Source organism: Cyprinus carpio, chromosome A16 (assembly GCF_018340385.1).
Source record: "Cyprinus carpio isolate SPL01 chromosome A16, ASM1834038v1, whole genome shotgun sequence".
Classification (NCBI taxonomy): Eukaryota; Metazoa; Chordata; class Actinopteri; order Cypriniformes; family Cyprinidae; genus Cyprinus; species Cyprinus carpio.
This window is the reverse complement of record NC_056587.1, coordinates 23,170,485-23,180,484: the sequence shown is the minus strand read 5'-3', so window position 1 is coordinate 23,180,484 and position 10,000 is coordinate 23,170,485. Positions and strand designations below refer to the sequence as shown.

At 37.6% G+C, this 10,000-nt stretch overlaps 2 protein-coding genes across 2 annotated transcripts in view; one reads left to right on the top strand and one right to left on the bottom strand.

Annotated features, from left to right (window-relative positions):
- Positions 1-4,296, top strand: part of LOC109052248 — a 5,417-nt gene extending 1,121 nt beyond the window's left edge. The window contains exons 4-8 of the mRNA XM_042773300.1: positions 828-884; positions 977-1,078; positions 1,356-1,508; positions 1,589-1,723; positions 2,560-4,296. Coding sequence (XP_042629234.1) covers positions 828-884; positions 977-1,078; positions 1,356-1,508; positions 1,589-1,723; positions 2,560-2,661 — 549 coding nt within the window. The 3' untranslated portion in view covers positions 2,662-4,296. The remainder of the gene's footprint in view (positions 1-827; positions 885-976; positions 1,079-1,355; positions 1,509-1,588; positions 1,724-2,559) is intronic.
- A 479-nt stretch (positions 4,297-4,775) lies between these two features.
- The window catches only part of LOC109052249 (eomesodermin-like), a 5,502-nt gene continuing 277 nt past the window's right edge, over positions 4,776-10,000 (bottom strand). The window contains exons 2-7 of the mRNA XM_042773299.1: positions 8,140-8,738; positions 6,680-6,834; positions 6,475-6,596; positions 6,150-6,308; positions 6,008-6,069; positions 4,776-5,645 (exon numbers count right to left, since the gene is read on the bottom strand). Coding sequence (XP_042629233.1) covers positions 4,940-5,645; positions 6,008-6,069; positions 6,150-6,308; positions 6,475-6,596; positions 6,680-6,834; positions 8,140-8,648 — 1,713 coding nt within the window. The 5' untranslated portion in view covers positions 8,649-8,738 and the 3' untranslated portion in view covers positions 4,776-4,939. The remainder of the gene's footprint in view (positions 5,646-6,007; positions 6,070-6,149; positions 6,309-6,474; positions 6,597-6,679; positions 6,835-8,139; positions 8,739-10,000) is intronic.

Genomic DNA, 10,000 nt, shown 5'->3' with positions numbered 1-10,000 from the left:
AAAGTCTCTTCTGCGCACCAAGGCTGTAGTTATTTGATCAAAAATACTGTAAAAATTGTGATATATTATTCTAATCTAAAACAGCTGTTTTCTGTGTGAATCTCTGTTAAACTGTAATTTATTTCTGTGATGAAAAAGCTGTATTTTGAGTTTTTCAGTGTCACATGATCTTCAGAAATCATTCTAATATGATGATTTGCTGCTCAAGAAACATTTCTGATTATTATCAATGTTGAAAACAGTTAATGTTTTTGTGGAAACTGTGATACATTTTATTTTTCAGGATTCACAGATGAACAGAAAGTTCAAAAGAACAGCATTTATTTAAAATAGAAATCTTTTGTAACATTATAAATGTCTTTATTCTCACTTTTCGTTAATTTAATGCGTCCTTGATGAATACTTTATGTATTTTTTATCTTTCCCAAACTGTTTCCACGGAAATATTGCGCAGCATGACTGTTTTCAACATCGATAATAATCAGAAATGTTTCTTGAGCAGCAAATCATCATATTAGAATGATTTCTGAAGATCATGTGACACTGAAGACTGGAGTAATGATGCTGAAAATACAGCTGCGCATCACAGAAATAAATTACAATTTAACAGATATTCACAGAGAAAACAGCTGTTTTACATTAGAATAATATATCACAATTTTTACAGTATTTTTGATCAAATAAATGCAGCCTTGATGAACAGAAGAGACTTCTTAATATTTCAAATGTTTAATCTCTAGTGCATATATATTATTTTTTATCGGCGTGATGTAGAGCTGTAAATAAATGCTGGATAATGTTCATATTTCTCACCTGTGTGTCTGTAGGTGATTTTAATAGGAGTTATAACAGCTATAGCTGCATGCACCCGCAACCGCTGTCTGGTCAGTCCTCGTTATCTTACATTAAACACATATAATGATCAGATCTGCAGAGGTGTTTGATATTAAAATAAACTGATGTTTGTCATGGTCAGGTGATCACGTCTCAGGTGCTGAATCTGCTCAATATCTGCAATGTGGTGACGGCCATCGTCGCGTTTTTCGTCGTAGTCTTCTTGGGGATTCTTAGGGATGCGGTGAGTGATTCTTTCTGCTGATATGAAACCAGCACAACCTGTAGGTGATGTTAGGTTATCAGTAGTGTTTAGTCTAAAAAGCACCTGAATGCACATGCAAACTAATGATTGCATGTGTTTACAATGTTTAATCTGAATTCAATCAGACTGAGGAACTTTCATGCATGACTGCGATTCAGTTCATGCTATTGACTTATGAAACCTAGGGTCCTAATGATTAATATATCCGTGTTTATTGGTAATGACATGATGCTAATAATTCATCTGGCTGTTGTAGTTTTTTGGACATTTACTGCGTGGTCATTTCCTGAATGGCCGTTCTGAGAGTAATCAGTCTCTGCCCGCAAACATGGCCTTCGTCACCTGTAACATTCTGGCGCTCATCTTCTCATTTCTCATCATCATGACGTTGTGCTGCTGGTGTAAACCGGTAAATCAGTGTTTATTTGAGCTCTATGCCCTCGTCCTGACTACACGAGACGCTCAGGTGTCGATGTGCTGCTCCTCCAGAGAAAGCGTCTGATGGTCATCCACATGAACGCAGCTTCACCTGCAGCGGTCAGTGACGTCGTGGATCACCCGCGGCCAGTATCTTCCCCCCCGGCCTACAGTCCGGTCCCGTCTTCAGATCCGCCGGACTACGAGGTGTGTATGAGGAGCCTCTGCTTAAAAAAATACCTTTTTTATTTCAATAAAATTAATGCACTGTAATTTAATTTGATAATGTTTTTTATTTAATAGTTTTAGGGGATTTTATAGTACTATATTTTACTTATGCAATAGTTATAATCCATTTATTATCTTAGACCTGACATTTTCAACATACACTGTTATAAATCTTGAATGAGCACAGACTTAAGTTTGCTCTCTTTTTTTTTAAAAAAAGATCCTTGGCACATTATTGCCCAAGTGAAAAAGTTATGAAAATGCACAAAAGTATTTTCAAATTTATGTATATTCCAAAACATTTTTTACTCTAAAATGGTGAGAAAATCAAAGGCATAAATCTAGGTTATGTTCCAAATTTGAAGTTGATATCACAAAAAATTAGCTTTTTGGGTGCAGTACCAAACGTTTCCACTAGATGAAATAAGTTTCCCATTGGTGTCCAATGAACAATATTTTAGGACTTTATTTAAGCTTTTCAAATCACATCCATGTGTGTGTATTCACATAGCAAGTGCTAAAACCTTTACCTTTCCGATTAAGTAAAAATCATTCGGATTTTGTCAAAAATGGTTGAAGACCACCAGAAACATTGCTTTTCAAAGCACCCCAGCATGCACCTGATAGAGTTTTCGTTTACATGCATTTGGCAGATGCTTTTATTCAAAGCAACTTGCATTGCATTCAAGGTTTACATGTGATCAGCTCATGCATTCCACGGGACTTAAACCCTTGACCTTGGAATTGCTGGTAGTGCTATGATCTACTGCTTGAGCAACAGACATACATTAATGTGAATGTCTCTGTTCCTGCAGGAGGAACGACGCTCGATGCTCTCTGGAGTTTCTGCTCAGAAGTGGGCCTCGAGGAAATGGAAAGAAGAACTGCAGCGCAGCAGAAAACCCATCCAAGTCTGACCGGACAGTCAGATTTCTATGCTCTAAAGTAGAGCTTTAATGACCTGTGTTTTATTCGAGCTCTTGTCGTGTTCTCAGGGCTCAGTTCAGGGCCCTTTATTAGTAGAATGTCTAATATCATAACACTAGTTTTCACTTGCATCAGATGAACAACACAGAGAACATTCACTGGTGGATGCCACAGAACTTTCTGGAAGACATGGGAACTTTTTGGCTGAAATGATGCACATTAGATTTTTTGTGTCCTTGTTTTTAAAAAGCGACCACATTAGAAAACATCTTATGTGGAACTCTGCACATGTGCATTATGAAATATTCAGGGTTTCTGCAGGTCTTAAACTGTCCTTCCACAAATTAAGGCTTAAAAAGGTCTTAAATCAGAGCAAAAAAATCTTAAATTCATAAAGTCATGCCATGAACTGCAAAAAATTTATATCTTCCTCAGTATTTTTGTCTTGTTTTTAAGTTCACATATCTAAACATCCTGAAATCAAGAAATGAAGTCTTGCTTTTTTAAGAAATGTATCAATATGAAGGGAGTTTATGGGAAATGAAAATGTGTTTCCCTGAATTAAGTTGATTTTTATCTGTTGGACTTTGTGTTTTCATGCTTTGAAGTGTTGCTAATGTAACTCATTTGTGTTTAGAACATAGTGAAGTAACGTGTTCCCTTTCATTTATTCCTTTAATTTTCTTTACTTTGTCTCAGAAAAGTCTTAAACTTGCCTTCAGAGAACTTACAGAAACCCTGATATGCAGGATTTTAGCATTATTTGAGGGTAAGAAACAATGTTTAAGTGAGATTCTGAAACAGGGTGTTGAAATGTGAGTAGTTTTAGAGCGTATTTCAGTATTTGGATCAGGAGCTGTACTTGCATGACTGAAAAAAGCTGTCCCAAGATGACCACTGAGATATTATTTATGATATTTGCTCACCTGCGGACAGTTAGAAACACAGGAAAAGTGTCTTAAAGTGCTTCTGCATTCCCTCAATCTCAGACACGCTCTTCTTATGTGCTATGTAACTATTTATGTAATTTTAGTTTCTTAGTTTTCTTTTAAATGCATTTGAATGTACACACAAGCACTTTGTAAAGCGTTTTGAAGATGCACTTTAAAGTTCATGTATTATTAGTAGTGTTATTGTTGTACAAAGGACAGTTTCCAAACTCTGCTGGTTTCTCATCAGAGTTTTGCCATCTGATTCATTCATGATCTATTGGAGAAATTCATCATTTGCTCACCCTCAAGTTATTCCAGTGAGTTTCTTTCTTATGTTGAGCACTTTATTATATTGCTGGCAGCCACTGACTTTAAGAGAATGGAAAGAAACACTATGAAGTCAATGGCTACCAGCAACTGTTTGGTTGCCAAAATTCTTCAAAATATCTTCTTTTGTGTTCAACAGAAGAAAGAAACTCATACAGGGTTGAAACAAGCGGATGATGACAGAATTGTGATTTTTGGGTGAACTATTCCTTTAAGGGCCTGATCAGATGTTCTTCAGGCCTCACTACTTTGTTCTGACACTAGAGGTCAGTGTCCTCAATGTTTAGTGACCAACACTTCATCTACACATATTTCTCTTTACACAACTTTAGAACTTCTGGATTCATATAAATGATATAAAATCCACAATATCTGTTTGTTTCATGTATTTCCCTTAATGTAACACACATTTCTACACACTTCTAGAGTCTATTCAGATCTTCATGCATCCCAACTCAAGCATTTTATACTGATTTTAGTGAGACCATTCTTTTTTTTATTGATCTAACCTTGTTTGAGTTGCTGTGTCTAGATTTCTTCTAGACAGTTCTGCTTTTTTTGCATTTGGATTTTTTGGTCACATTTTAGTTTGGGGACCAATTCTCACTATGAACTGGTCATGCAGAACAAGTGCTTTGTAAGTGTTAATAAATAGCCAGTATTCTAGTAGTATGCATGCTAATTAATAGTGAGAATTAGTCCACAAACTAAAGTGTCACCAGTTTTCTTATAGTTGTGGAAAATGCACCAGTTTTCAAAGCTCTTTGCTGATTTTTTTCTTTTTTTTCATTCACGTTTTGCATAGTCTAAATGAATTAATAATACTGTATTTTAAAAAACACCCATCCAAAACAGCAGTGGTTTAATACATATAACAGCATTACTTCAGACAGAAACGATATGCTTGAGATTTTAATAAATTACAAAAGGGCCAAATCCATCAAAGTTGGACACACGTGATGTGGATCAGTTTTTCAGTTCAGCACATCCACCCCAAAATCAGACGATTCTAGCTGCTGGCGTAGAAAGCGTAATAGCCGATGGCCTTGGAGTTTGAAGAACTGTCCTTGTTGGAATCTTCACACTTGACCGTGGGAGAGTTCTCCGCTCCGGACTCGTCGAGGGAAACCCGTCTCCGTTTACAAACCACAGAGTAAATGCTGGGTTCCACAGAGTCTAGAGGTTTCAAAGACGGCGTGCTCTCCATCCAGGCTGCAGTCTGACTAACTGTGTTTCCTTCCCTAGATTTGTCCTTATCAAGCATGTGGTCATCCGTGAAGTCCGTGGGACTCGGTCTGGGTGACCAGGGCAATCCGGACGCCACTTTTCTGGGATAAGAGCCTCTGGAGCCCCATCCTGCGGTGACGGATGCGAAGGCGGCGTCTGGATAGTAGCCCAGTGAGTGTGCGCTCTGCAGAGGTAAGGATTTGAAGCTGTACGGTAACAGCGAGCTGGAATAATCTCCCTCGTACGCCGTCAGCTCCAGTTTGCTTCCACTGGTTTGCTGCACTGAAGTGACCAGCCACCTCTGAGCAGCGCCAGCGTCCTCCACCGGAGGAGAGAGCATGCTGTTTGTCTGCGAAACCGTCCGTTCGGTGTTGTACAGGCGACTGTTGACGAACTGATCCTGCAGAAAAGGTTGCATGGTGTAGCGCACGCGAGGAGAGTCTGACGGAGACGGTGTGAGTCTTTCCCGCTCTGGAACCGTGTACATCCTGAAACATGAATGCAAGAAAAATAAAAACAGAGGTTCCAAAAGGGGAACCATTTAGGCTCCTCAAAGATCCTTTCAGTGATCAGTTCTTTGAAGAACCTTTAGTGGTTCCACACTCTTAGAAATCAGGTTTTCACAGTGATGTCACAGAAGAGCCATTATTGGTCTCCTTCAGTGAACAGTTCATAAAACAACCGGTTATTTAAATATTTTATAGTGGAAACATTTCTGTCGATTTTTAACCGTTTGTGCAATTGAAAGATTCCATGCATGTTAAAGGCTCTGCATGCACCAGCGATGCCAATGAAGCACTTTTTTTTTTTTTTTTTTTTGGGTGAGATATCAGTAATATAATATACTCACGAATCATAATTATCTCTAAAACCCTTTGCGAAAGGATTGTGGTCGATCTTGAGTTGAGTGATCTAGAAGAAGAAGAAGACAGAAGTGAAGATCAATCCTAACTGAGAGTGTGAAGCACACACATCTAGATTTCTGCTCGTACATCAGTGTTCTGATACGCTGTAACAGCGATGAACTGGTTCTCAGGAAAGGTGAAGATCTGAGTCTTAGAATCTCGTCCAGGGTTTTCCATTCCGTCATCGGGCACTTCGACGATGTGAAGCCTGGGCTGGTACTTGTGTAGAGACTGAAGCACGATCATCTGAAAAGAAAGCAGAGTTTTTCAGGTATCAGAGCACATGTTTAAAAGTATTTGTGCTAGTTAGTAGCAATAACAATTTTATCACAAAAACAATGAGCAGTTCATTTAGAACAATTGTTTATGCATCAGTAAATGTTATATTATTAAAACAAATAAAACTGTTTACCTGTGAAGCATTGGTGTTTGTTCCCTTGTTGTTTGTTAGTTTGAGTTTACCGAAAGAAATCTCTTGTCTCATCCAGTGAGCGCCTGTGTTCGGGGATTCGGGGTGGACGTAAACCTTATTTCCTAAAATAATAAAACTGAATTTAAATGGCGTAGTAATAATAATAATAGCGCATATTAATTCTATTGATTTCAGTCCTCCGAACCTTGCATGTTATTGTCGGCTTTCCCGCAGGTCACCCATTTTCCGCCCTGAAATCTCCAGTGGTTGGGATCGGCCAAAACTATCTCCACAAACACATTATAATGAGTGCTCAAACTCAAGCCGGTAATATTGAAACTTAGAAACGGGAACATCCGCCTGTCCGGGAAATTAAAAGACAAAACAAAGAATGAATACAAATTATTCTTTATTTTCTGAATGAAATATATATATATATATATATATATATATATATATATATATATATATATATATATATATATAATCTCGTGCAAAATATATCTACAGCTTTCATTGGAATTAAAGTTTATAAATAACTTCTATTCTGATGCATTCTATTCTTTTTTTTTTAAAGCGTTCAACCTAAATTGTCTAATGGTGCTATTTCAGGTATTAACATTTAAAAAAAAAAAAAAAAAATCAAATCCTAGCCTAAACTTGCTGTATAAATGATAACAGTAGGCTATAGGCTATTTATAACAACACAAGCGTCTATTTCGCGCCATGTCAGTTAACTATAGAAACACTATTTTGAAACGTTTATGTAATTAGAGTATTTAAAAGAAACCCGATTTAGCCGACTTTAGCGCGTTCGTATATTTATTTAAACACTGTAGCATTATTATAGAATTTCGATTGTCTTAAAAACATTTGTAACAACACAAGAGCGCGTACTGTTGCTATAGTAACACTATTTTGCCAGGTCGAAATACGTATAGGCCAATTCTTTTGATCTTAACACTTTTTGAAATGTTATTTTTTTTAATAAGAATATTTAAAACTATTCTTAAAGCCCCATCAGCCTGTTGATGTTGTTGTTGTTTAGTCTACTTAAGAGCGTTCTTACAATGAAATATTGATTAAATGCGTCTATTTGTTTAATTACCGTTAAACATTATTATGGAACGTCAATCGTCTCAAAAATATTTACTACAACACAAGCGCGCGCAGGCTGTACTGTTGCTATAGTAACACGTCAGTTCGGGATCTCGCGCGTCTATTTCCCGCCCGGTCAAATACTTATCCTTGTGTTCTAAATATTCAAACACTATTTGAAAACACATTTCAAACGTTCTGTCTGTAATCAGAATATCTGACACTCTTTTAAAAAATCTCTCAGCCGGTTGTTCGTGATTTAGAGTGGTCATTTATTAAAACAAAACAGTTTTATTTTTTTAAATCTTTCTGTCTGTTGTTAGTGTTTTAGAGTGGTCATTTATTAAAGTAAGACGTTATGTGTGTTTTTATTGTTATTGTTCGGGTGGTGGTCGCGTATTATTGTGCGCCATCTTAAAAACACTTTGTAAACACTTAAAACTGTTAAGGTCCATCAAGCGGTTGTTGTGATTTGCTTCGGAGCGTTCTTATAATAAAACATTGGTTTATTTGTTTATTTTAACCTGCGTTCTCCACCGTTCCAGAGCAGAGGTTTGATCCGCTCACCTGCCCTGTTTGGTGATGATCATCTCGGTTTGGTGCCGGTGGAATTTGAGCCACAGCGGCCGGTTGCACAGATACACCTGAGCTCCGGACAGAGCCATGGAGCCGATACCGGACCCGGAGCCCTGGTACGAGTGGTAGCTGTTTCCAGAACCGTGTCCGAACTGATATCCCGCGCCGAAGTCTCCGCGTCCCGCGCACAGAGACTGACAGAAGCCCGCGGAGGGAAGCACGGAGCCGTAGTGCAGCGACGCCGCGTACCGAGATCCGTCCGAACCGGCGTACACTCCTCCCGTCTGGCTCGTGTACGGAAACAAGGAACACGGACTCGAACTCGAACTCTCCTGCGTTTGCTGCGTCGAGCCCATCATGAAGTAGCGGTTGGACCCGAGCCCGTCGAGTATGTACCGGCCGCCGCCCGAGAGTTCATCCTCACAGATGATCGGTGAAACTTTCCCGCCGTCCACCTGCGCGTGTGAGGGAAGCGCAGAACCGGATCCTTCCCCGGGCATGTTTGGATGGTCTGTCGATCCGAATTACTGATCCGAATCCCGCGGGGTGATAATTCGATCGCCGTCAGTTTCCGTCGCGTCTCGGCATCACTGCGAAAGACAGGATGAATGTGTTTATATCAATAAAATCTACAGAAAAAGTTAGGTTAAAAGGTTATGAGATATATCTAGTCTAGCTATCTAGTAGGGCTGTACTAACTAACTTCTCTAACTATCTGCACATGGTCGCTTAACTTTAATGATCGAGTTGAACGGCAGTTTCAGTGCGACATTGAGAACAAAGTGAAACTTTTTGCTTCTAAGGATCTGAAATAAAACCATCCTCCATGGCATTTAAAATAATAAAATACAATAATTCTATTTAATTGAAAGTTTATTTATTTTCATCATTAGCTGTTAAAGGCTAAGTGTATTTTATTTAATAGGCGAGGCCTATTATTCGTTCTTAAAACATCGCTTAGTTTTCATTCCTAAATATCACTTTATTATTTTCTAATATACGCAGACAAGCATTATTATTTTAATGCATTTATAAATTATATGTTTTAAAGCATTTCAGTTAAATGTTGTGTGTGTCACTATCATTAACTGGTTAGTCCTCGCTACTGTTTATGTTATTCTTCAGTTGAAAGCTTCTCCGTGTTGGATTTAATCGAATAACAATAATAATTTTATAAACGTATTAATAGCTAATTAAAACGTGCATTTTCCTACATAACATCGGTGTTTTCGATATTTAAAAAAGATATTGGTGATGTTTATGCAGTCTAGGTTTTTTTTTTAGTGTCGTAACCTTAATGTTTTCGATTTTAGCATTAATTCCGCCTTTAATGGCTCAACAAAAAAATAGTTTAGCGCTAATAATTCCATAAGCTTGCTTTTTGCAAGTTATTGTATATAATAAGGCCCATCGTTTATTGATCTTTAAAAATGTCTGCAAAATGAACACGTGTGTTCCAACAATATTTAAGATTTAACAGAACTGTGTAATTATTATTATTATTTATTTATTTTTCTCGGAATGACACATTAATTTGTGCTACATTAGACAAAATAAATAATCTCGTAAATACAGGTTTTTCTGCGAAACAATTTCTTCTTATTCGGTTACATTTTTCTAACCATAAATTAACGTCCAAAATGCTGCAGAGAATGTGAGTCAATAATAAACGTCTAATTCTTAAGCAATGACTGTGTGGGTCCAGCAGGCAATTATAAAAATAGCCTATATTTAATCATATGTCACTGTTAAGAGTTCTTCTAAAATTAAACCAAACGTAAAACTAATAACAAAAAAAATGCATTCTCGTCGGTTCATGTGTAGAATTGACAGGACATCAGTTATAGGAGGA